We start from the raw sequence: 21,095 nt of genomic DNA, 5'->3' as shown, positions 1-21,095 counted from the left end.
ATTAGAACCGCATGGCCAATAGACTATTTTTTCCACGAAAAGACATACTTCTTTTAATGAACGAACTAAATCCATTTATCTTTTCTACAACTCTTTCCTTATCATTATGTGGTGTTGCCGAGGAGTTACCATCCAGATCCCCGAACCCAAACATCCACAATCTCCGTCTTCTTGGGCCTGCTTGAGTCCACCACCAGATACCAACCGTACAGAGCGCCCGTGACACACGCATGGTTAGGATAAATGCTAATCGTCTGCCCAACTTCCAATGGGATTGGCGGCAGATCAACTTTCTTCTCTGAGCCACAGTCCCATGAGAGGATGGAGTGTTCCTGACTAATCCTCTCCACAATAAGTCTCCGACCTTTCTCAGACTCAGGAAACGGGTGAGGGCCGGTAACACCCCAGCCGCTGTATGAAGGACAAGGCTCCCTTCCCAAACCCAACGTTCCAACAGCAATCAAAACCTCAGGATTCTCTCGCTCGCCGTCGTTGTAAACACTACAAACCTCTGCTAGCACAGTGATAGCCACCTCGTCCTCATAGCTGCCGAGGGCTGTCCTCGAGCGAGTAGACATCTGCTGCATGTCGAGAACGGAGTAGACGCCAGCATGGAGCTCGAGCTTCGATCCCAATCCGTCTTGCAAGCCACCCTCGACTTTGGCAATTGCTTCACGAAGACGCTTTTCGCCCGGCCCGCCAGCAGCGTCTCCCATCAGGTTCTCAATGGCTGTGACTTGTGGGGTCGCGCCGACACTGATGACAATCTCTCTTGGGCCCTTGCTCTGGAGAATATCTGCATTGGCGTGAAGGGCTTCCAGGCATCCCTCGATCTCGGCAGCCAGGTTGTGCATCGCCTGATCAGCCGTTGTATCTTTGTAGCTCAGACTACTGTGAGAATACATTCCCACAAAGGTTGCTCGGTTTTCTGCGTCGAATTGGATGAGCTGTTCTAGTAGCCCTTCTTTGTTGAGTGCCGCTGCCGGCAAACCTGCGCGATGATAGCCAGTGTCCACCTTCAAGAAGACGCCCACAGGAAATCCGGTAAGTCCATGCAGACGCTTGACGGAGTCAAGCTGTGAAGGGTGGTCAACCATGACTGTAAGACCTTCCCTCCCGAGTTGTTTGCTCAAAGTGGCTAATCGATCGACTTGGGATCCAAGGAGTGGAACTCCATAGAGTATGTTGACACTGCGGCCTGCCTGCTTATATTCTTCAAAAACAGGCAGCATGAAGTCGATCTCTGCCACAGTAGAGACAATGAAATTGACATGCTGGCACTCTTCTCCAGCCTGGAGACGAGCGACTTCCCTAGTCTGGACTACGGATCAGTCCCCTACACCGATCGATTTGGAGAATTGTTTACCGCCCAGCGGCGTTTACCGCCACAAAGGGACCAATACGAGTCATCAGCGGCACCTTTGACTTACCTTGTGAGTTTTTAGATGAGCTCGGAACGACACTCCCAGCGCATCCACGGCATCTAGCATCGACTGGCAATGCCTTCTAATCTTGGCAGCGTCCAAAACCGCTGCAGGCTTAGGGACACTTTGCGCATATTTACCGATGTAAAATTCTCTAAGATCCTCCAAAGCCGGAGCGGTACGTTGCGGAATAGACATGCTGACGTCGGTGAGTTGTGACATTGGGTTTATGGTTTTAGACTCTGTCGACGTTGGGGGATGGCGGACAAAGTCAACTCCGTTTAGAACAAGCAGCAGCCAGCGCTTATATGCTCCGCGGGTAAAACTTTTGTCCGCGCTTAAAATATATAGCGACAACACAAAACCTAGGCCTAGGCCAACTAGCATCAGAAGACTCGAAATTACCTACAGCGCAATCCACTTGTAAATCCTTCGGAGATGTCTCACACAAAACCGTGTTTTTGAATCTCGCAGATGTGCGGCTTTGTCATAGTACCTCCGGGTTCCCAAGGGCATATTGGAAAATGCGATTCGATTGTTGCAGGGATTTCTAACTATGGTTATACAGGCTGGAATCTCCGTTGAACCTCGGTTGACAAGCCTTTGGCGGGTTGATGATCGCGTATCATGCGCTTGATCAGTGATCAACTACAGTTAACATGTTTTCCATGGTATTCGCTTCATTAGCAGTGGCTGAGGTTATCCTCAAAAGGCTCTCAAATGCTTTTCTAGTTGAAGAATCAACATTTAGAAGCCTAATGGTGTAACATCTGCCCACTAGCAGCTTGACCTGGTCTATGCTGTCAGGTTGCAGTGAACCATCCGGCTTGCTGTCCAAGGCAAATGATGTCTTCTGTGAGAGAGACTAGAAGATCTGAAAAATAGCAATCGCCACAAGCAAGTGTAGATGGATCATACCATGGCACCAGGCCAAAAACTTTTACCCCTGTCAGGTATCTTGTGGCTTGCAAGCAGGCACATCTAAGCACTGGTACTTCACACACTTAGGTGACTGTTCAGCTAGTTGGGTTGTGATTACTCGCTGGCCGTAGGGTCAAAGCCAAGAACTACCTGTTGTGGGTAAAAGACTTACCCATCACACCATAGTAGTGAATTTTGCCAGTGTCGCTAGCTCGCCTTAATTTCTTCTGGATTAAGGTGCTCCAATTCTGTGTAGCAAATGACCAAGACCTAGCTGACCGATTGCATATTCAGCTGTGATGTCCGAACAGGGTTGAATGCAGCCTACCAATGGAGAAAGGTCAGTTTCATGTTTGAGTGAGAGCTAAATGCTGGTGCCTAGCACAGCCAGCAGCCCCGTAAACCATCAGGAAGCGATCCCTGAGACGCACCGCCCAGCCATCTTCAACGGATTGCAAGAATCCAGTTGTTCATAAAAGCATTTAATAGCTCGACCAGCGAGATCAATTGAGCTACGACCGACATCTGCAAGTTAACTAGACTCTATGGTTCTTGAACCATGGCACCGTACCCCTACCGACCCCTTAACCTCCCAAACGAAACCCGTATCCTCACAATCCACCCTGGCAAGTTTGCTGATGATATTCGATGTAGTATCTCACACCTCTCTATTGCGTCTCCGGAAGAACCCTATGAAGCTCTTAGCTACTGCTGGAGCAAAGGTGTAGACCGCAACCCGGGCGTTGACCCTGAAGAAGAAATCCCTTGGGCCGTCCACGGCAGGGATGGAAACGGCAACACAGTTTCCGAGTCTGGCAAGTCCAAATGGAAGGACCTCGTCGATCATCCTTACCAGGGTGAAACCTATATCCGTATGGGCGGCAAGATGCCCGATGCGCCTCTTGTTTGCGACGGTGTCGAGGTGACCGTGGGCGGTGAACTGTTCCGTGCGCTGCGTCGTATTAGGAAAGAAGACGAGGCTCTGAGAATTTGGGTCGATGCGCTCTGCATCAACCAGAAAGATATAGCGGAGCGTAATGAGCATGTCAAGATTATGGGGCAGGTGTATGCAGGCGCATCGCACACCCGGGTTTGGTTGGGCGAATCTACGCAAATGGATTTCCAAGCTGTCCGCACAATGTTTGCCATTTCTGAAGTATTCGACGATTTGTTCGTCAAAAGGAAGGTTGTGGACCACAACTCGACCATGCAAGAGGTCCAGTGGCATTTTTACAATACTGCGGACACGCAGCGCTTGGATTGGGGTCTACTGGCAGATATGCTTGACCGGGCATGGGTGAGTCATTCTCAGACCATTGAGAGATAGAGTTCTCTCTAACCTATGGGGCTTAGTTCAAACGTATATGGATCGTCCAAGAGATTGTCAACTCCCAAGATATCTCTATTCATCTTGGGTCGATGGAATTTCCTTGGAGCATCATGGCTCAAATCATCACCGCGCTTTCGGGATTTAAGTTACAGACGATAATCAGCGAGTGTAAGGCTTTTAAGGCCGTCGGGTACATGGAGGGTCTTCGCCAAGAGCGCATCGACGGATCGAATGCTTCTTCATCGATGCCTATTCTCAATATGCTTGAAGAGCTGAGAGATTTCAAAGCCACGATTCCCAGCGACAAGATATACGGTATCCTCGGTCTTACACGATATATCGATGACCATATCGTGGACTATGCTCAATCTCCCGAAAAAATCTTTACGGATTTCGCTGTGAAGCATCTGAGTTCGGGCTCGTTGGACATTCTTACCCACTGCGTTGATTCGTCGAAACAAACGACCTTGGTACTGCCATCCTGGGTCCCTGACTGGACCCGCCCTGGCTGGACCGAGCCGTTCCGGATCCGCGGGTTGAAGGCCTCGGCTTCCGGCGACACCAGGCCCAGCATTTTCGTCAACGAGCGCGCCGGAGTCTTGCGTATCAAAGGAAGGGTTGTTGACGTGGTGAACGAGGTGGAGATGAAAAGGCAAATTCCGGTCCTGAACCAACGTGGTCCATTGGATAGTGGCATCGGAGATCCGAACTTTCCTGAGATGTCGCGATATGGGGGGCCTATCTTCCGCAGTGAGAATGAAGAGAACACAATAGGCGACGGTGATGATGATGTTCCCACAGAAGCAGAGAGGCCGATCAACGACGCGGAGTACAGGTTCAAGAAAACGATGGAAACAATGGGTGAACATGCAGAGAAGTGGTACCGCAATCTCGCCGACGTCGCGTTTCCCGACAAGAAGGCCACGCCACAATCATGGGAGAATTTGTGGCGAACACTAATGTGCAACCGCACGCGCGACAACGAACGTCCTGGCAACGAGTGTGCGACTGGGATGGACATTTACTACAAGAGCATCCTTGAATTCGGAAGAGGCGTCGCTCGGATTCTTAAGGAACGGAGCGATCATCAAATTGAGTCACACAGACTCTCTCCAGAGGAAGGTGTGACTCACTACATGAAGGAGAGACTCATCACGGAAACGTTTGTTGGGGCTCACACGAAGTGGACTTACAACCGCCGATTCTTCAGATCCAAGAATGGACGCTTTGGGTGGGCTGTTGAAGGACCAAACCCGGCGACATTGTGGTCGTGCTGTATGGGTGCGACTACCCGTTCATCCTGCGATACACTACGCATAACATGACAAAGATAATTGGCGATTGTTACATCCATGGACTGATGGACGGTGAGGGGCTGGATGAAAACCTTGCGCTTGCGGACACTGAATTTGAGATTGTGTAGCCCCTAAAGCATATACAATGTGCAGAACAGACCATGTATGTCATGACTTTTTCGGAATCCAGCAATCCTTACTACATATCTAAGATGAGCGAACAACATGCTTCGCTGTCACCTTGATGTCTCGGGAACTAAAGCCAACTCGGAACACTATAGGCCCATCCGGAATAACCCAAGCCTGCGATACTACGTCCCAGTAACTCAGATCACGCCGCAGCACTTCAAAATCGACAGCGGCTGACTCCTCTGACTCCAAGAATACCTTCTCAAATCCTCGCAGGACTTGGACAGGTGTGCCGTCGGGGACGGAGTCTTTGGGTAGCGAAATATAAAGTTGAGGGACTGTGGCACCCGCAACAGGCCCAGTGTTCTTGACGTGTGTGGTCACACGAATTATGGCATCCCAAAGCTCTGGATTACCACCAGGGACACTTGGTGTGGAAGGGCTTGGTGTCGCCGCAACGTTTTTGACAAGTTGCTTGATCTTCAAAGATGTTCCAAGACCGAATGTGGTATAGCTAAGACCAAACCCGAATTCGTAGAGTGGGTCGATGTTGTTGGCATCTAGTTGACGGTAGTCGATGAGAAGGCCTTCTGTGAAATCGGCCTGCCAGGCCGTAGGAGAAGTGATCTCTGCCTCTGTAAGATTGACGATGGGAATATCGGTGTCCTTCGCATCGACAGGTATGGAGTATGGTAACTTGCCCGATGGATTCACCTTGCCCCAAAGAACATCAACAATGGAGTTTCCAGACTCCTGCCCCGGTAAGTGAGCCGCCAAGATAGCTGTGACGTTCGGGTTACCAGCCCACGGCAAAGTGTTGATACCCGCCGAGTGCGTCACGACGACGGTGTTGGGACACCGCCGTGCAACATTCTCGACAACCAGTGTCGAGTTCCAGTCTGCGTCATGGCTCGTTCTGTCATATGCCTCTGATGCAAAAGTATTGAGAAAGACGAGGCAAACCTCAGGGATGGGGTATAGACTACTGAAGTCACCAGCAGCCAACACCTTGTTGTTCAGGATGTATTGCACCCGGGCACCAGTTTTTTGCGAATGTGCCTTGATAGCTTCGAGTGGTGAGACGAGGTACGTATGTCGTCCAGTGCCTGAGCCACCGCCAACAGAGAGTGTACCGATCTCAAAGCCAGCCCCAAAGACCAGTCCATCAGCTGGATCTGCTGCGTCGTTGCCAAAGACTCCAATATTCACCGGGTGTTTGAGTGGAAGAGTCCCGTTGACGTTCTTGAGGAGGACCGTTGCCTCGCCGCCTAACTTGCGGATGAGCTTTGCATGATCGCGCTGGACATCACGGCTCGGGGGTGGCTCGACTGGGAGTAAATCTAGCAGATTCGACTGAGCCGCCATGGAGAAGATTATGGATGGGTCAACGGTGGGATACTCCGCGCTGTCCTGGTCGAAGAGGTAGTATTGCGTCATGATCAACCGGATCATCTCGTTAAGGCGCTCCTCGGTAACGGAGCCGTCCTTGATCATGGCCGTGATGTTGGGTCCCCAGTATGTCTCACCCGTGAAAATCTGGGCATGCCCGATCGGCCCGGGCATGTTCATGTCTAGTCCATTGTTGATGGATTCCGCCCCAGAATGCGTTGCAAACCAGTCGGACATGACATACCCCTCGAAAGCCAGCTCCGACTTGAGAATGTCGTTCAACAAGCCCGAATTCTCGCATGCGTAGGTCTGGTTCAAGCGGTTGTAACTGCACATAACGCTGGCAACTCCGGCTCGGATAGAGTCGGCAAAGGGCCAGAGGTACAGCTCATGTAAGGTGCGGTCGTCAATATTGGACGAAATTGCTGCAATTTCTGTGCCGTTTGCGAGCCAGGAATTGGTCCGCTGAGTTTCTTGTTCATTGCCAATGAAGTGCTTTGCGCAGGCTTGCACACCTGCCGATTGCATCCCATCGATAGTAAGTCGCATGGCAATGCCTGTGAGATACGGATCAACTGAGAACCCCTCCCAGTTTCGGCCTCCCAGAGGCTGACGTCCCAGTGGTCCAGCGACCGGGCTATCAACCTGTTAGCAACTGCAACAACCATCGAGCAATTTGAATGGAAAACATACCCGAGTCCAACATGCACGCCTTTGTCGCGGAATTCCTCGCCTAGAGCCTTTCCACGCAGGTAAATGAGCTCCTTATCCCAGCTGGCAGCCGTCGTGAGACCGGCGGGGAAGACGCTGACAAGATCGGCGCGGTCCAGCGCCGTGGGACCGTCGAGCAGGCAGAGGCCGGGAAACCCGACGCGCTCGATCGGCACGATGTTGCCGATGCAGCCCCCGGCCTCAAGCCCGAGTTTGCCAGTGACCATCTGCGTCTTTTCTGTCAGGTTGAGTTGCGCCACAAAGGCGATCGCCTTCGAGACGGCTGCATCCCAGTTCCGGACTGGAAGGGCTTGAGACGGTGGCGAGGCTGGAGAAGCAGCTGCTTGCGCTTGATGGCGGGCTAGCCAGCTGCCGGCGCCGAATAGCCTGCTGGCATAGTAGGCCGAGATTAGGATGAGGCCCGTGAGGCACAACACGAGCACGCCTGTAATCCATTGCCTGATACATTTTTGCAGAGGGTGAGCTGGTCGTGACCGGTGAGTAGAGTGATTGTCGGGATTTTTGGTGGTGCGATGAAATTGGCTCTCATCGGGCATCATGTCGGTCAAGAAGCTGCAGGGCTGGCCATTCAAAAGGAGCGAGATCTTCTCATTGTCGGCAGCTCGGGGATGCATGGCATTGACGCGCGATGGCTCTCGGACCTTGACGCCCATGGTGGCGGAATCGATGCTCGCGATGTCGTTCGTTGCTTTGTCGAGAGTGCACAGTCTATCGACAACGATGCTTTAACGCATAGCAGAATGAGGTATCCGGGCGTGGTGCGGATAGGTTTCAAGAATCCGGGGTAGAAGAATGACACGAACGTTCCATGCGTAAGAGGTCGACTCGTTGCTGTCCGGACGTAAATGTGATTGACGGGGCGCAATCGAGAGTAGGTCGTGAGAGAAGGTTTTCGGATAGAATGGATGTTTTAGGTAAGGAGAACAAGAAATGCGCTCGAAGAATGGAAGTGAGCAACCTCGGGGGGGTCAATGTCACTTGCGTGACACCCAACTTTCCTGTTCAGGAGTGCCGTTGGAAAAGCCCCCCCCCCTTGACGGCCAGGGCTCTCTGTGCCTGGTTCTTGGTGCGATTGTAGCCCTGTAAGGAGATTGGGGAAGGGCCACACGGCGCGCCCGACGGAGGTTGGAGCCGTCGCGGAGTCTGGGCTCGGATCCGGTCAGGCATTCCAAGCATTGCCGACGCCATGCACGGTCTAGCGGTCTAGGTTACGCGTATCACGAGACAGCACGTGTAGGCACACAAAATTTGTACTTGATGCGAGGTCTGAGATGGACTTGTCGATGCAGGGAAAAGGAGAGAGGAACGCTCCTGATGAAGATCAGTCCATGCTCATTGCTTTTCCGGATATTGTTGGATGATTGCCATACCTACCTGTCTCACAATGCCCTCACCCGGTTACGATAAGTTGAACGGGGACGGTAGCAGATTGGATTGACTTTCCAGGGCTGAAGTCCTTTATCAATTTGTATTCTTTTCACATCAATTTGTACCTATTTGTATCCGACTCAGCCGATACAGGCCTGTGTGCGGTTCATCTCAACCTAATGCTAACCGCCTCCCAGAAATGCCAACTAAAGGATAATGCAATTGTCAGTCAGTCTTCTAATACATATCAGAATTAATGGTTCTCTATCTATATAAGCTTTCGGGAAGTTTATGTTGGAAAGACATCATTCTGCTTGTAGTACATAGCGGACAGACGGGGCCCAGTCGGGACTGGAATTGCAGACTCATCAGGTATCTCCACTAGAGCCCCATCGAATATGAGACAACGGGAGCTCGATCATAAGCATCCAATTGGTCGGTTAGCTCAGTTGGTTAGAGCGTGGTACTAATATTTCACCAGAAATGTTGAGTAATGCCAAGGCCGGGAGTTCAAGCCTCCCACTGATCATGATATTTTGCTACTGGTAATGCCAATGCAGTTTCAATCCTTACAAAACCTCATTTTTTAATTACACATCCACACACAAACCCACCTACTGTAAATTATACACACATGTACCACTTGCACATGACCGACGCCTTGTCTCCCGGTCAGTCAGCTTACGTCAAATCACTGAAGGCCACAGAAGCCGTTGCACGGGTTATGTAACTAAACGCTTGATCAAGCTCCAGGATGAGTGGATGAACATCAGGAAATCAAGCAGTTATCATTTTACAGAGTGTGGTTTGTCCATTGAATGTGTTGATTGCCGACTTCAAAGGCAGCTTTCTCGCCTTGTTTGCTTAGGTTTACTTCCTTGGTAAGACTTAATGTTTGTTGCATGGGCAAATGGCATACTGCTTATTCACTTTTTCAACGTTGTTTCCGAATTGATGTCCATTGCAACATCCCAGGTGGCTGCTAGAGTCTTCACAAACCACGCCTGTTGGACGTCATTGTTATGCCTTTATTGCCGATTCTTGCCGTGCAACTGCGTCACTGAGACATGCTTGAAGTCTTTGTCGTATTCGAATTGCATCGCTCAAATGCCGGGCTCTCCGGAGATTTCCTTCTCTGAAATATCGAGTTCGAGTCAATGCCGAAAACTCAAGGTCGGATACACGGGACGAACTGACAATAAGCGGGTCGACAACAGCATATGGCCAGGCTCGCAAGATCGCAAGAGTTTGAGCTTTTACCGCATTCTGTTCAGGCCGATTGGTCCAAGGCCCAACGGTCGTGCATGCCATGTTTAGTAGTTTGATTGGTCACGAAGACTTGCAAAGGAACAGATGCACCACGGTCTCGTATTCACCCGGTTGGTGCATCTCTGACATGCGCTATACCGCCGAGGGACGAACGGGTTCTTGGGACGGGCCTTGTGGCGGACTGTCGGCAGGGTGCTGTGGATCTGCTAGCTCATCTCGGGGATGCAGGTTATACGAATTGGTTTCAGCATAGAGAAAACAGCTGGTTTGCCAGAGCCAGGAGGCCGTTGTCGCCGATGTTTTGAGTCTGAGCACTGTCTACCCGTTCGCCGTCTGGTGACAACACCATCATGATGGAAGCTAGTCATGTGGCACTGATGTTGCGGCGAAAGTAGACGCAGAAATGCGTTGATTGTCTTGGAGAGTGCAACTTTGGAACTCGTGAACGTCACGTTTGGACGAGGCCGCTTTGCGCTCAGCGTTTTTGTAAATAGAGTGCAAAGGCCCATCCGTCAACAGTTCGTCGGGCAAAAGCTCATCGCGGGATCTTCCCTTGAAATTGCACTTGCCACCTACTGGCCTGCGCTGGAAAGTCATTCGCATGGGGCCCTAAAAGAATAAAATCATGCGCGAGACAGCAAAGTCTTATATGACACGACTTCTCGGTCACCGAAAAACTTTCCGTCAACAGTCGTAACCCCGTCAGAGCTCAGTTTTGTTATGTTGATTATTGAAGTCATGAAATTGGTGGGGCAGGATCTGAACATTACACAACTGCTCGAGTTCATGAACTTCAGCTGCTGGTCTGGTTTACTTATGCTACATGAGTATTTTCCAATCAAGCCTTGTTGCCACAATGATGTCGTTTGGCCCTCAACGCTGTCATTGTCTATTGCAACAACTTCATCCTTACTCAGTCTCCAGCCTCAAGCTCCAATAGCATCATTTGCGTGATCTGCATTGCGAACGCCCACAACAGGCACAACTCCCTTTCCGAAATGTAGTTGAGTGCCAAGAGGCGACGCTCTTCCCTCACTTCTCTGCGATTTCGCGCAGTCTGTCGATTGTTGGTTCAATGTCCTTCATATCGTAGCTGCTGGCTCGGTGCTCCTTGGGTGGCGGGTTCTCAGCAGTGTACTTTCTGGATAATCTACCCTGCGCCAACGACGAGTACGACTGAAAAATGAGGCCTGCTTCCTTGCATCTTGCGATGTTGCCCGAGACCTCACACAACAACGTTTTCACGGGTTATACCGCGGACCAACTGACCGACAATGGTCTCACTTTCGCCCTTTCAATACGCTTCCGCTGTGTCGATGAAGTTGATACCGGAGTCGTATATAATATTTGCCAAGCTCCTGGACATTGATCCATTCACTTTCGTTCCTGTTCCACGTTGCCTTGTTGCCCCAAGGCCACCCACCGATGCAGATTTCAGAAGCCTTGATTTCGCCCTTTGCTGAAGGAGTTGAGATGCGATCTTTTGCTAAGGGAACAAAACTTCGTGGGAGGGTGTTCTTGCCAGCCAATTTGGGGTCGACGGGCTAAGACTTATTAGGATGAAAGCCGGAAACAGCGGGGAGACCGGTGGAAAAGGCTGTTTGAAATGCAACATCCACGATTCTGTACTTTAGGCTTCATGCTTGAGGAAATTTTATCAATTAATATATGGTCGTCTGTTTGATATTGCTGTTGAACTGGTATTTAGAGACTCGTTCAGCGTTCTAGATTCTGTCTTTTAACCTAATTGGTGCAAGGCTACCAGACATAATCTTTGCAGTCCCAGTTCTTCACTCAATACACACGATGACCGTGTGGTTTCACATTTTCCGCGAGCGTTTTTTATTTTATTTAAATCACCGTCAAGTCAAGCATCATGCATGTTCTGTGGGTTGCCTATGGGGTTTATATGTCGCATTGCGTGTATCGTGGTCAAAGGGGATCCAGCACCGGAAAAAGAGGGTACATATTTGTACCTTCTTGTCTGATGGATCATATCCCGTCACCGTGATTTTACTCCATTTCTCATTTCTCCACCGAGACCCTAATGTTGCTTGTCCGTGCCAGGCTACGCAAGACACCTCATGGGCTGACCTATCAGAAATGGCAAGATGGGCTGTTTTAAGAGCATATCTGTCGACTTAAAGAGAGAGGAATGCACCCGACTGTCACATGCAGATGTTGAAACGAGAGGACCAAGATGAACTATGACCCAAACGCACGATAACCTGAGGTTTTTGTATGAGCTCAATGACGTCACCATGAGCAGCTCACATCTCGCAAATGCGCTAGCTGCAATCGACTTCGATATATCCCACCACAGGCCGGGGCTTTTCTAATGTCGCAGGTCTGACTGGCCCGCACTTCTTGCAACTCACCACCAACAATATCATCAAAAATGGCTACTCTTGAAGATCACAACTACACAAAAACGCAGCTACCGGCTGGGAAGCTGGGCGAGCCTGTCGTGTACTCCATCCCGGAGGTCCCGGTTACCGTCCAACGCAAGCCTTTCCTACAACCAGAGAACGACAAGAAGCTTGCCCATACCGGTTTGTCGCCAGATTACCCGTTGCGGCGTCGTTCGGCAACTAATTGATCTGTGACCAGGTACTCCAAGAGCTAACCTTGCTGCAACTTATGAAAAGCCCAATGGCACTACGGAGAACGGTTGGGCGCAGAGACATCGCCACCAAACTGTATGTTCTCCTTGAAATGAGGATTTGCGATGGGAAGTAATTGTGATATCTCTCTAGGTTCTCCAACAGCATTGCGACTTTTTCGACGCTGTAAGTCTCGCGACACGCTTGGTCTTGCCATGAGCTGACATCCATTAAGGACAAAGATGGCGTAATCTATCCCATTGATACTTTCTGGGGTTTTCACAAACTTGGTTTCGGGGTTTTCCTCTCCCTTCTCTCTGTCTTCATCATCCACAGCAATTTCTCGTATCCAACCTTGTCCGGCTACCTCCCTGATCCTTTGTTTCGTATCTATACCGCGAACATCCACAAGGACAAGCATGGCAGTGACACCAACACCTACGACACCGAGGGTCGCTTTAACCCGCAAAAGTTTGAAGACATATTCTCCAAGTATGCTGGAGGCAGAGACTACATGACCATCTGGGACGTTCTTGCAATGTTGAAGGGTCAAAGACTTGTTGCCGATCCAATTGGCTGGGGTGGCGCTTTCTTCGAATGTGGGTATTGTTGTAGCATCGTTCACATCAGATGACTAACACATCTTCAGGGTTGGCTACGTATATCATGCTGTGGCCCGCCGATGGTCGCATGACGAAGGAAGACATCCGTGGTATTTATGACGGCAGCATCTTCTACACCATTGCTGCTCGCAGGTCTCAGAAATGAGTACCTCCTCAGACCCTGCGCTTGGCTCTGTGCTATAAATTGTACTCGGGACTCTAGCATACAAAACTTTTACTTGTTGGAAAAATGGATAGATATCTGATAAGACAATAAGCCGTTTTGAGGCTCACATGGTATGATGCAGGAAAGGTGCTGAGAAATTGAGTTCAAATGCACTCACGAAGTCACATCATTGAATAGAACGAATAGTGAGGCTGGCTACAATACTCCATTTACTTTTTATCGTCTCATAGCTTACGCGAAAAAATACGTAGCAGGGTACACAAATACGTCAATGCATTGTGTCACCCCTCATTCTTCGCAGAGTCTTCCTTGTTATTAGAAAGTTTCTCGGACGACCGTTGCGCATCTTGATCCACCACACCATGGCTTCGGAATTATTCCACTGAATAATTCATTCCTCCGCAAACCCTGTTAACTATGGGATGATGGACTTTTCTTTTCCGCCTCTAAAACGCTAGGCCAGACTAGACTGGGATAGACAAAAGCGCTGGGTTTTACACCCTGCGCGTGGATCTAGCAGAACATGCCTTGATGAACCGGATGTAAGAAGTCATTAAATCATGAATTATAATCTGAGTCGGTATCTAAGATGTGTTTCTCTCTGGTATAATCTCCGAGTCCCTAACCGTAACCCCAATCCCATATCATAAACGTGTCGTTAGTAGATCGACTGTGAAGGAATCTCTGCCGCCTGAATCGGGTCCTCCAAGTACGGGTCGAAAGGGTAAAACTCCATGATAATGTACCACTGAATCAAGCTCGCCAGCAAGAACCCAAGCCCGCTCATCAACAAAAGCGAGGCAATTGTGACTGCTGCGGTCTTTGCGAGTAGAGTGACAACGCCAACAGCCAAAAACCCACTTGCGCCAACCAAATTCCAAAAGCCGTTTTGCCAGCTGGCATCGAGGACAAGGGGCATGTACCACTTGTTCTGGGACAAGAAAATCATTAGGAGGCCGGCGAGAACAAAGAAACTCCCGCCGATAAGTTGCGGGGAGGAGATGAAGATGATGGAGGCGTTGGGATGGGTGAGATCGAGCACGCCGGGAAGGGCACCGACTGCCGCAATGGTGAAGAAAGACCCAGCGAGGAGTTGAAGAACACCGGCACGGAACGCCGTGCTAGGCCAGAAGATATTCCGGAATTCGTACCAGCTCGGCAGCCAAACCCATTCGTCGCTGCCGAGGAGCGCCGGCTTATACGCATCAGGCGCGTCCTTTTTCGGGTCCAAGGTGGCGCGATCGACGTTGAAGGCGGCAAGCAAGCCCATCCAAGCGCTGAGGGTTAGGAGTGAGCTGCCCAGAACGAACGTGACCTGTGTGGCGGTCTCACGTCCTGGAAAGTCCAGCTGGGGGTCCAGCAGATGGATGAGACTGAAGATGCCGTTTAGGGAGAAGCAGATGGCCGCCATGATAAAGACCATTGTGACAAGCCATCCCATGTCTCTGTAGGGGTAGATGGTGAGCATGGCGTTTATTCTCGATAGACCACGCCTGGTCGGACTGGAGTTGACTGAAAAGACATCGGCATCGCGGTCGGGCTTGGCCGCCCTCTCAGCATCGCATGCTGCCTTATACGCGGCGTAGTCGACATGGTTGAAGGTGCGGTGCCAAACGGCAGATGCGAATCTTTCGTCGGCTGTTCTCTCTGATGGTGGATATCCGATAGAGCTGAGTGAAGGGTATGGCGACGCCCAGGACTCGCGTACCTCGAAGACCGTGGTGGGCGGTCTGAGGTAAGACACCCGACGAGGGTTGAAGGTGTTCATTTTGATCAGGTCGTTGATGTGGTGATCGTTAAGGGCTCCCTATTCCATGGTAGCCTGGCACGCCCTGAGAGATGTGAGGTTCCGGGCGGATCAGGCTGTCGGACAGATTGGGGGAACCAAGGCCCTTATTTACGCCTCGCCATCCTTCTCCGGGAACGTCATGATCCCTCACCACGCTTCTAGCTTCGGACGTGCCTACAAGCCTAACCCCTCCGGCGGCCTGAGCATGAATGTTAGCGTATGTCGTTTCAGTGCGTGCGTATTGGGGGGGGAAAGAGACGACATGTCGGGGAGGCATTCAAAGCTTCTGGCCCCTAACAAGCTTTCCATTCAGGGCAGCGCCCAGCTCCGAGGTTTGCTGCCCACGTCTGACCTGAACACTCAATCATCTCTATGCCGCCCTCGGTTCTGGTTACGGCCATAACTTCAGACGGCGCAGGTCCTCACGCCCGTCCGCGACGGGCTGTACTGCACACTTTCACAGCCAGGCCGACTCTACGGCAGCTTTCTGAGACGCGCATTGCCTTGACTCCGGTTGATAAGCTGTCGTCCAGAAGTTTAGGACAGCGGCTGAAGAGGGAGGGCCGTCGGCGCGGATTGGCTGCGAGTGGCGAACCCTGTCCGAAGTGAAACAAACCTTGAACCCCTCCCCTGTGTCCCTTGCCTTTGTACTTTTCCATGCCTTGGTCCGCGATGTCATAGCAAGACGGTCGCACCAGGGCCGATGAGACTTTGTTACTAAAGTACCCGGCGACTACGGCCACGCTCGGCTGGATTCTGGTTCCAAGCTGGTGGCTGAACGCCAGTGTGACCTTACCTGCAGCTAGCAGCCGGGTAGATAGTCGTTCGGTGGCGCACGCGTTGTAGCTTGCCGATACAGAGCCGCTCAATCATTTTGACCGAATCCTGGCTCCCGAGCCCCTTGGCTTGAAGGATGATCAAGACTTACCAAATTGTCCTTGGCGATCACCGGATTGACAAGCCCTGTTGTGGATGCCATATCAAGTCATAATTGGCATCCCTTGTAAAAACACTCCCGAGTCGAAAGTGGTGCAATTTTTGACTCTTTCTGCCGAGACAACCAGCGGTTGAGATCCGAATGCTAGTTAGCCCCAAAGGTGCGCGTCATCCAAAGGTTTCGCCCTTCTTGTCCGAACTTTGCTCAAGCTTGGCTCCATTTCCGGCGTCATGCGCGTCCGCCAAAGACGGCTCGCGTAGCTTGGCCACGCCCACCAACGTTTCCCACCTGAGGGAAACACAGCCGCCCCAGCCAAGGACAACCTAGTTTCGTTTGTAGTTGCGATAAGTAAGTCACCACCCGGTTTGCACAAAAACCCGCACACCTAACAAGGCATGCACTTGCAGTCCAGCTACGGTACTACACGAGACTTACAAAATTGAAATAAAATAATAGTAAAATACGTCGATTCAAAATCGTACATTGTGTCTTTTTAAAGAATTCATCGTCTTCATATGCTATCCTGTTATTCAACAGGAGTCTTCCCAATATTTGGAGTTGTTAGTACGCAGTGCTAAAGTGTCCGGTTTTTTTGCAAACCGGGTTGGTCACCTAGCACCAAGTCAAAGCTCTTCAGCTACTTGGGGCGGCAATATGTTTTGTGTTCGGACATTTTAGCAGCCTCTCTCCAATCGGATCCTTGCTGCGCCCATTGCAAGTCGGCCAATACGATGCGCGCGGACAGCGCACGGCACCAAGTTGGGTTCGTGCTTCGATCGAGACTTTCCTCGCCTACCTCCCCGACTCATTCCCAAGGCCATCGGCAGACTCTTGGGCAGTCTTCGTCTTTAGGCCAGTATTATCCGATGTCTTTTGCCCCCCCTTTCGCATACTCGCCGTCGGATGCATCCGCGAAAGGAAGGATTAATTTGATTAACCTCAGAGGACAATGGCTAGCGGGCGCCGGCAGCGAAGAAGATTAAACATCAGGGGCAACTTTGTCATCTCGGCTCCGGGCGGTCGTTGAACGCAAAATACCACGAGGGAAAGCGTCTCGGCAGTCATATTGTCGCAGCGCGTGGGCAACCATGGACTGAGACGGCCGCTCTGGTCGGATGCATCACTTTATGTTGCGAGAAGCCCGTGAATGAGTGAGAAGCCACAGTCGATATCGGGTCGCGGGTTTGCGCTCGGGGAATTATTTATGGAAGGCCAAGAACCAGCGCCAAGGAGTGCCAAGTTTTGACAAGCCTCTATCTCTCATACTTGACAATGGTGTATAGGGGAGTGTTCGTGAGAAGTGTGGCTCTCAATGCACGCCAAAGGCACAACCAAGGCGGGTAGACAGGCTTGGCGTCCATAAAGATGGAGAGAGCTCACGTCGGGAGCTGGGAAGGACCAAGTTGGACAGACCTTTTTCTTGAGACCAAAGGCACCTCAAGATAGTGCCTTGGATCAGCTCCACGGTCCCTTGTCGTTGACCCTACTGGGATACTCCAGGAAACGATTCTTCGCCACAAGGGTCCTCGTGGATTCTGGGGAAAGTTTCTCGGGCCACGATTGCCCACTTGTTTTCAGATCACTATGGAAGAGCGCGGTTAAACGGAACGGTGTTTTAGTTCCCCTACGGCACTTTTCCGAATAAATGTTTACCGTCCAGGGGCGAAGATTAAGGATTCAACTAAGCTCTTAAGAAAATTTAACTAAGCAGTCTAGACTTAGACTTGTTGGTTAAGGTTATGGATATTTGGAGTTTCGGCGACGAGCTCCCGAAGGTCAAGTTGGTAGGGCGGCCGTTGAGTTCCGAATCAGCTGGCAATCCGTGCTCCTGGAAAGTTCAAACTCCTGCCGGAGTGGAAAATAGGGAGACTGTAACCGCACTGAGCGCTGGGTGAGTAAGGTTTTGCTCGAACTTCACATATGTCTGTGCATGAACAAACGTCCCAGTTCGTACGGCAACTTGACAAGTGTCAATCGAGTCAAGTCGCATCTAGACAGCTTGACTTGACTCGGGTGCACCGCTTGCTTCCCCTGTACATAGAAATAATCGAGGCCGATGATTACAGCTTCGACAACAAGCGTTTGATACTGCGAGTCTTTTACATATCAACTACCGGTGGAAGAGGGCGTTTGTGTATTGCCATGCTGTGCCATTGCTACTCTCCGGTAGGGTAACACGTTAGACTTGGAACAAGCCCCTAGGCGAACAAATTTACTTTTCATATATAGATCGCACTGAAGCCCATTTAGCCAGTCGCGACAATTGTCAAAACTCGGAAGGTTATTGGTGACTCGTCCATCTCGTTACAACTGCATGTCTGTGACCACAGGAAGGGGGATGATCAAAGTCAGGACAACGGCTAAACTGTAGATTTTATCACCTCGACGACCTGTTACCTCCTATTCCAGAAGCGTTACCGTTTGTTCATCTGAAGCTAGCTAGCTTACACCATTTACCTCCAAAGAGCAGGGACCGCAGGTTGGTGAATGGAATCCCGAGCGTGCCAGTCAACTTAACACTGACCGGGCTCCCCACTTGCAGTCCATCACCGAGTAAACGAGAGGGACGGATTAAGCCGAGGACGCGAATTAGGAAAGAGATACGCTTATTAGATGATTAGTGTAGGTGTTGATAGGGAAGCAAATGGCAAACTTCGCATCATCTTGATTTCGAAGGTGAGGCTATGCTAGGCATTGAATCAGCCACTCGATCACTTCACCTTCACACGAACCTCACCTGGCTCTTGCTTCCCCATCGTTTTACTATTTGTTCCTTTCCTTGCTCTGTAACCCTCGACGAAACAAACCTTCTTACTACCCAGCAGCTTTGTACCCCGACTACTGCTTACTCTTACCCGGCATCTCATTCTGGTTATCAAACTTGTCAGAAGAACTGCGCGCAAATATTCGGCAGGACCCGAATCAGCTGTCAAAAAGCGGGGGGGACGGACCACCGAAACCCCAACGACAAGCAACCCCAGGTACCCTTTGACAATGAGTGGGCCAAGATGTCCAGCCCGTACCCTCAGGTTCGTTCCATTATTTCCCAGACCGCCGAGTCAAGTCGTCAGACGACCGGAACAGACTGACTAGTTTCATTCTCTAATGTCAGACGAGCCATTTACCTTGGCCCACTATTCAACAGGCCAGTACCTCGCACCAGGAGACGTCTCTGACCATCGTTCCAGCCGTAGCGAAACTTCTCAACTGGAGCGCCGGTATTGACAAGAGTATCATTGATATCAGACAGAAGCTGGAGTTTCTTCTTCTCGAGACCAGAGCCTTCCGAGGAATGGAGGCGCACTACAAGAAGCTACAGGAGCAGACGCCCTTGGGCACGAGCCTGTCCAATTCGTGCCAGCGTCTTGACATTCACCAGCACAATGTCTTGGAGACCGCGCAGAAGTTTGAAAAGACTATGAAGCAGGTGGCGCGCCTGACTGTCGACATCGATAGGCTGAAGGAGGGCAACGAAATCACTGTATCGATCAATTCCGGGCGAAAGTGAGTTTCTTTACCACGGTCCTTAGGGTGCCCGGGTGCTGACAGTTGCACAGAGAACAGTAGGTTGTGTTTTGGCGGTTCATGCGCCACATCAGCATTGTTCGGGGCCTTAGGGGCACCACCACATGAGACCATTGACGCTCAGCGAGAATCTTGGTTTTCCTTTCTGGCTTTGGCATTATTGGTTGTGCAAGACGATTGGCAGGCTACAGATTGGGTACCAATGCGCACTGCATAGGAGGAGGCCGATGGATTGATAAAACAAATGTCCACAATAGGAGACCATCGCTTGCTTTCTGCGCTCTGGCACGGCAAGCAAAGCGGCTGAAGGCTACTGAGAGCGTAAGAACGATGAAGCACTCTGAAAGATGAGCTTTGCTTTTTACACAGCATAGAGAGCTTTGACTAGCAGTGAAGACATTTTTGTGAGCGGGTCTCATATTGCCTCATCTGCTTGGACATAACGATAATGATGGAAAGCAAGGCGAATCTGGACACTGCAGCGGCCTATCGCTTCTGTCTCCAGAACCAGACGGATGCCCCGACCAAGGGGACCAGAACGCTTGCCGCCTTGAGTGCAGTCCTCTTCCAAGACGCCAACATGTCCTCCATGACCATTGTCTGAAACTCCGCGGCTTCGTTGACCCTGGGGAACGGAACATCCGGGACCTCATGTCCAAGGAAGGAACAGATCTTCTCCCAGCCGAGGCCGTCTTCGAGTTGTATGACAAGAAGCTTCTCAGGCGGGATCATTTCCTTGACTGTCTTGTTGCTGTGACACAGTCAGGCTCCTCCGGGCTATAGCGCTGAGATGCTGGACTCACTGGTTCTCATAAACCTTTACGGCCTGGACCTGAGCTTTCTCGCTGTCCGGTCCAAGATAGCCTCCGTACAAGATGTAGCAGAAGTTGGCGCTCAGATTGCTCAGGTGGTGCGTGTATGAATCTACCAGCCCGACCAAACGAATGGCCGGCAAGTTCAGGAACGCACCTAGCGGCTGGAAGGTCCTGGCCATAGACTTCCGCCACGCCTCGGGATCCCGCTCCGTCAGCACGAACTTGGCGTCCGGGTACGTCGAGATGACGTCCTTAAGGAGCCAGCTGGGGATGTCGGTGATGGCGTCGTAGCCACCGAGCCACTTGTCAAAGTCCTCCCGCGAAAAGGGACGGCCTTGACCCCGGCTGCTTGCTAGGACGGCATCGTTCATCATGCGCATGTCCGGCACGCCATTTCGAAAGACCTCGAGCTGGTGGTACGGCTTATAGCCCAGGGTCTTGAGCGCGTAGTAAAAACCTAGGGTTGCGTTTCTGCAACCAGTGGTTCGGATCAGCCGCATCTTGAACAAGTATGTTTCCCCGCTGGAACGGGCACGGGAAAGACGTACCGTCCGAAGCTCAGAAGAATAACCTTCATTTCCCGGGGGTTCGGGTTAACGGGTTGGCGATCTATGTATCGCGACATCCTGTGCGATCACGACTTGCAAGAATGCTGGACAAGTCGGTTCCTCGCAACACCAGAATTGACCAGAGACTGACGAAGCACGGTCAAAGAGCGCAGATCCCGGGGGAGGAACGGAGTATAGGCTGCATCCAGAGCCACATCAGCCGTTTCAGTCC

At 51.1% G+C, this 21,095-nt stretch overlaps 8 protein-coding genes and 1 non-coding gene across 9 annotated transcripts; 5 read left to right on the top strand and 4 right to left on the bottom strand.

Moving 5' to 3' along the window:
- Positions 1–125: 125 nt before the first annotated feature.
- ColSpa_05373 (D-serine dehydratase) lies at positions 126–1,622 on the bottom strand (the record flags this gene model as incomplete). Its single annotated transcript, XM_049271585.1, has 2 exons — positions 126–1,316; positions 1,431–1,622. The coding sequence occupies 2 exons, from the start codon at positions 1,620–1,622 to the stop codon at positions 126–128; spliced, it is 1,383 nt and encodes a 460-aa protein (XP_049127542.1).
- A 1,282-nt stretch (positions 1,623–2,904) lies between these two features.
- ColSpa_05372 (heterokaryon incompatibility protein 6, OR allele) lies at positions 2,905–3,672 on the top strand (the record flags this gene model as incomplete). Its single annotated transcript, XM_049271584.1, has 1 exon — positions 2,905–3,672. One exon carries the CDS (start codon positions 2,905–2,907, stop codon positions 3,670–3,672), a length of 768 nt encoding a protein of 255 aa, XP_049127541.1.
- A 113-nt stretch (positions 3,673–3,785) lies between these two features.
- On the top strand, positions 3,786–5,000 carry ColSpa_05371 (uncharacterized protein; the record flags this gene model as incomplete). The annotated part of the gene is made up of 1 exon (XM_049271583.1): positions 3,786–5,000. The coding sequence occupies one exon, from the start codon at positions 3,786–3,788 to the stop codon at positions 4,998–5,000; it is 1,215 nt and encodes a 404-aa protein (XP_049127540.1).
- A 177-nt stretch (positions 5,001–5,177) lies between these two features.
- On the bottom strand, positions 5,178–7,873 carry ColSpa_05370 (putative beta-glucosidase G; the record flags this gene model as incomplete). The annotated part of the gene is made up of 2 exons (XM_049271582.1): positions 5,178–7,125; positions 7,182–7,873. The coding sequence occupies 2 exons, from the start codon at positions 7,871–7,873 to the stop codon at positions 5,178–5,180; spliced, it is 2,640 nt and encodes an 879-aa protein (XP_049127539.1).
- A 1,149-nt stretch (positions 7,874–9,022) lies between these two features.
- On the top strand, positions 9,023–9,117 carry ColSpa_tRNA_151. Its single transcript has 2 exons — positions 9,023–9,060; positions 9,082–9,117. It is a non-coding gene; the product is annotated as a tRNA-Ile (tRNA).
- A 3,138-nt stretch (positions 9,118–12,255) lies between these two features.
- ColSpa_05369 (peroxygenase 1) lies at positions 12,256–13,228 on the top strand (the record flags this gene model as incomplete). Its single annotated transcript, XM_049271581.1, has 5 exons — positions 12,256–12,409; positions 12,468–12,556; positions 12,614–12,646; positions 12,696–13,059; positions 13,110–13,228. The coding sequence occupies 5 exons, from the start codon at positions 12,256–12,258 to the stop codon at positions 13,226–13,228; spliced, it is 759 nt and encodes a 252-aa protein (XP_049127538.1).
- A 679-nt stretch (positions 13,229–13,907) lies between these two features.
- Positions 13,908–15,017, bottom strand: ColSpa_05368 (uncharacterized protein; the record flags this gene model as incomplete). Its single annotated transcript, XM_049271580.1, has 1 exon — positions 13,908–15,017. One exon carries the CDS (start codon positions 15,015–15,017, stop codon positions 13,908–13,910), a length of 1,110 nt encoding a protein of 369 aa, XP_049127537.1.
- Positions 15,018–18,983: 3,966 nt separating this feature from the next.
- ColSpa_05367 (uncharacterized protein) lies at positions 18,984–19,483 on the top strand (the record flags this gene model as incomplete). Its single annotated transcript, XM_049271579.1, has 2 exons — positions 18,984–19,004; positions 19,121–19,483. 2 exons carry the CDS (start codon positions 18,984–18,986, stop codon positions 19,481–19,483), a joined length of 384 nt encoding a protein of 127 aa, XP_049127536.1.
- A 503-nt stretch (positions 19,484–19,986) lies between these two features.
- ColSpa_05366 (uncharacterized protein) lies at positions 19,987–20,892 on the bottom strand (the record flags this gene model as incomplete). Its single annotated transcript, XM_049271578.1, has 3 exons — positions 19,987–20,251; positions 20,304–20,786; positions 20,864–20,892. The coding sequence occupies 3 exons, from the start codon at positions 20,890–20,892 to the stop codon at positions 19,987–19,989; spliced, it is 777 nt and encodes a 258-aa protein (XP_049127535.1).
- Positions 20,893–21,095: the final 203 nt, after the last annotated feature.

The sequence above is a fragment of the Colletotrichum spaethianum genome (genome assembly GCF_022836535.1).
Source record: "Colletotrichum spaethianum MAFF 239500 DNA, contig12, whole genome shotgun sequence".
Taxonomy (NCBI): domain Eukaryota; kingdom Fungi; phylum Ascomycota; class Sordariomycetes; order Glomerellales; family Glomerellaceae; genus Colletotrichum; species Colletotrichum spaethianum.
Note: the sequence above shows the minus strand (reverse complement) of the source record. Positions and strands in the feature narration are given on the sequence as shown.